This window comes from Panicum virgatum, chromosome 5N (assembly GCF_016808335.1).
Source record: "Panicum virgatum strain AP13 chromosome 5N, P.virgatum_v5, whole genome shotgun sequence".
In the NCBI taxonomy this organism is placed as follows: Eukaryota; Viridiplantae; Streptophyta; class Magnoliopsida; order Poales; family Poaceae; genus Panicum; species Panicum virgatum.
The window spans coordinates 588,423-591,020 of record NC_053149.1 but is presented as its reverse complement, the minus strand read 5'-3'; the positions used below and the strand labels follow the sequence as shown (position 1 = coordinate 591,020).

Sequence of the window (2,598 nt, the reverse complement as noted above, 5' to 3'; positions counted from 1 at the left end):
GGAGTCCCACGAGCCTGCTTGCGGGAATCCCTCTTCCCCTTCTACGGCATCTTGCCGGGCATGAAGGCGTACCCGGTCGGCAACATCGACTTGCCGATCACGTTCGGCAGCAAAGCCAACTTCCGCACCGAGACCCTCACGTTCAAGGTGGTGGACTAGAAGGGGGTATACCACGCCATTCTTGGGCGCCTCGCCTACGCCAAGTTCATGGCGGTGCCCAACTACACCTACCTCAAGATCAAGCTGCCGAGCCCGAACGGGGTTATCACCGTGAGCAGTTCCTTCGAGCAGGCCTACGTCAGCAGCTGCGAGTACTATGACCTCGCTACCACCATGGCGAACTTGGCCGAGCTCGGCCAGCTTCGCGTCACCACTCCCGAGTGCCGTCCTGACCCTGGCAAGGCTAGCCAGGCACCGGCCTTCGTCTCAACCGATGAGACCAAGTCGGTCCCGGTCGACGACGCCTATCCAACCAAGACGGTGCGGGTCCGCTCCCAGCTGTCGGCCAAATAGGAACACACGCTCATCGACTTACTCCGTGCCAACAAGGACACTTTTTCCTGGAAGCCATCCGATATGCCGGGCATCCCAAGGGAGGTCGCCGAGCACGAGCTCCGCATTTTGTCGAGATAAAAGCCCCGTGCAGCAACAACTGCGCCGCTTCGATGACGAGAGGCGCAGGGCCATAGGAGAGGAGATAGCTAAGCTATTAGCTACTGGCTTCATCAAGGAAGTCTACCACTCCAACTGGCTCTCTAACCTAGTCCTTGTAAAAAAGAAAATTGGTCAATGGAGGATGTGTGTTGATTACACCAGCCTGAACAAGGCTTGCCTCAAAGACCCTTTTCCGTTGCCTAGAATAGATCAGATAATCGACTCCACCTCTGGATGCGAAATCTTGTCCTTTCTAGACGCTTACTCGGGCTACCACCAGATAGCGATGAAGGAATCCGACCAGCTCGTGACATCCTTCATCACGCCGTTCGGCTCGTACTGTTACGTGTCAATGCCGTTCGGTCTCAAGAATGCAGGGGCAACATACCAACATTGCATGCAAACCTGTTTTTCTGACCAGATCAACCCGCCGATCAACCCCGACCGGTCAGATCTGCCTCGGGCGACGGTTGCGGTCTATATTGACGACATCGTCGTCAAAACACCGCGTGCGGACGACTTGGTCGCCACTCTGAGCACCATGTTCGCAGATCTCAAGAGGTTCAACATCAAACGGAACCCCGAGAAATGCACGTTCGGTGTGCCTAAGGGCAAGCTACTCGGATACATGGTGTCCAAGCGTGGCATCGAAGCCAACTGCGACAAAATCGCAGCCATCACCAACATGGGACCCATCTGTGGCGTCAAGGGCATCCAGAGGTTAACCGGGTGCCTAGCGGCGCTCAGCCAGTTCATCGCCCGGCTGGGAGAGCGAGGCCTGCCACTGTACAAACTCCTCAAGAAATCCGACACATTTGTCTGGACGGAGGAGGCACAGGCGGCCCTCGACCGCCTCAAGGCTCTTTTATCCTCTCCGCCGGTGCTCGTGGCACCGGATCCCTGTGAACCCCTTCTGCTTTATCTGGCAGCCACCAACCACGTGGTCAGCGCCGCCCTGGTGGTTGAAAGAGAAGAACAGGGACACGCCCTTAAGGTCCAACATCCCATTTACTTCGTCAGCGAAGTGCTGACCGACACCAAGTTGCGGTACCCACAGACACAAAAACTTCTCTACGCCGTCATCATGGCAGCCAAGAAGCTGCAACACTACTTCATCGAGCATGAGGTGTCGGTCGTCACCTCATTCCCACTCGAAGAAGTTGTTCATAACCGCGATGCCGTGGGCGGATTTCCAAATGGGCAGTCGAGCGGATGGGCTATGACGTCAAGTTCGTGCCACGCACGGCGATAAAGTCCCAAGCCCTGGCCGATTTCATCGCTGAGTGGAAGGAAGTTCAAGCTCCGACCCCAGAAATCTCTCACGAGTACTGGACCCTCTACTTTGATGGGTCGGTCATGGGACCCGACACGGGGGCCGGGGTCGTCCTAGTCTCCCCAGAGGGAGGCAAGTTCCAGTACGCAGTCTGCCTCCATTTTCCTGCATCCAACAATATTGCAGAATATGAGGCACTCATCAGTGGCCTCCGTATAGCCTTTGACATCGGAGCAACCCGACTGTACGTCTACGGCGACTCCAAGCTCGTGGTCGACCAGGTCATGAAGAACTCCAATTGTGAGCGCCCTCTCATGGACGCATACTGCCAGGAAGTCTATAAGCTAGAAGGGAGATTCCAGGGTCTGGAGCTCCACCACATCCCACGGAAACAAAACCCCGACATGGACGCTTTCGCAAAAATGCCCGCCGAGCGCAAGCCGGCGCCCAGCGGCGTTTTCGCCAACGACCTGAACGTGCCGTCAGCGCGAGAGAAGCAGCCGGCCACAGACAAGAAAACAATAGGGGAAACAGAGCATGCAGAGAAAATAGAGCATGCTCCCTCCGACCCAACCCCCGACCAGGGACCCGGGGGCCCAACCTGTCTCGCTACGGGACAATCCGACCCAATGCAGGCAAACACCGTAGATTTGAGAGCCGACCTACTAGCT

The 2,598-nt window shown here is 56.7% G+C and overlaps 1 protein-coding gene across 1 annotated transcript; it reads left to right on the top strand.

The window, feature by feature from the left end:
- Nucleotides 1-207: 207 nt before the first annotated feature.
- LOC120672813 lies at nucleotides 208-513 on the top strand. The gene has a single exon (XM_039953406.1). The coding sequence runs from the start codon at nucleotides 208-210 to the stop codon at nucleotides 511-513; it is 306 nt and encodes a 101-aa protein (XP_039809340.1).
- Nucleotides 514-2,598: the final 2,085 nt, after the last annotated feature.

Excerpts from the sequence above, each read along its gene's own strand:
- LOC120672813 (XM_039953406.1), top strand. The coding sequence starts at position 208 with ATGGCGGTGCCCAACTACACCTACCTCAAGATCAAGCTGCCGAGCCCG.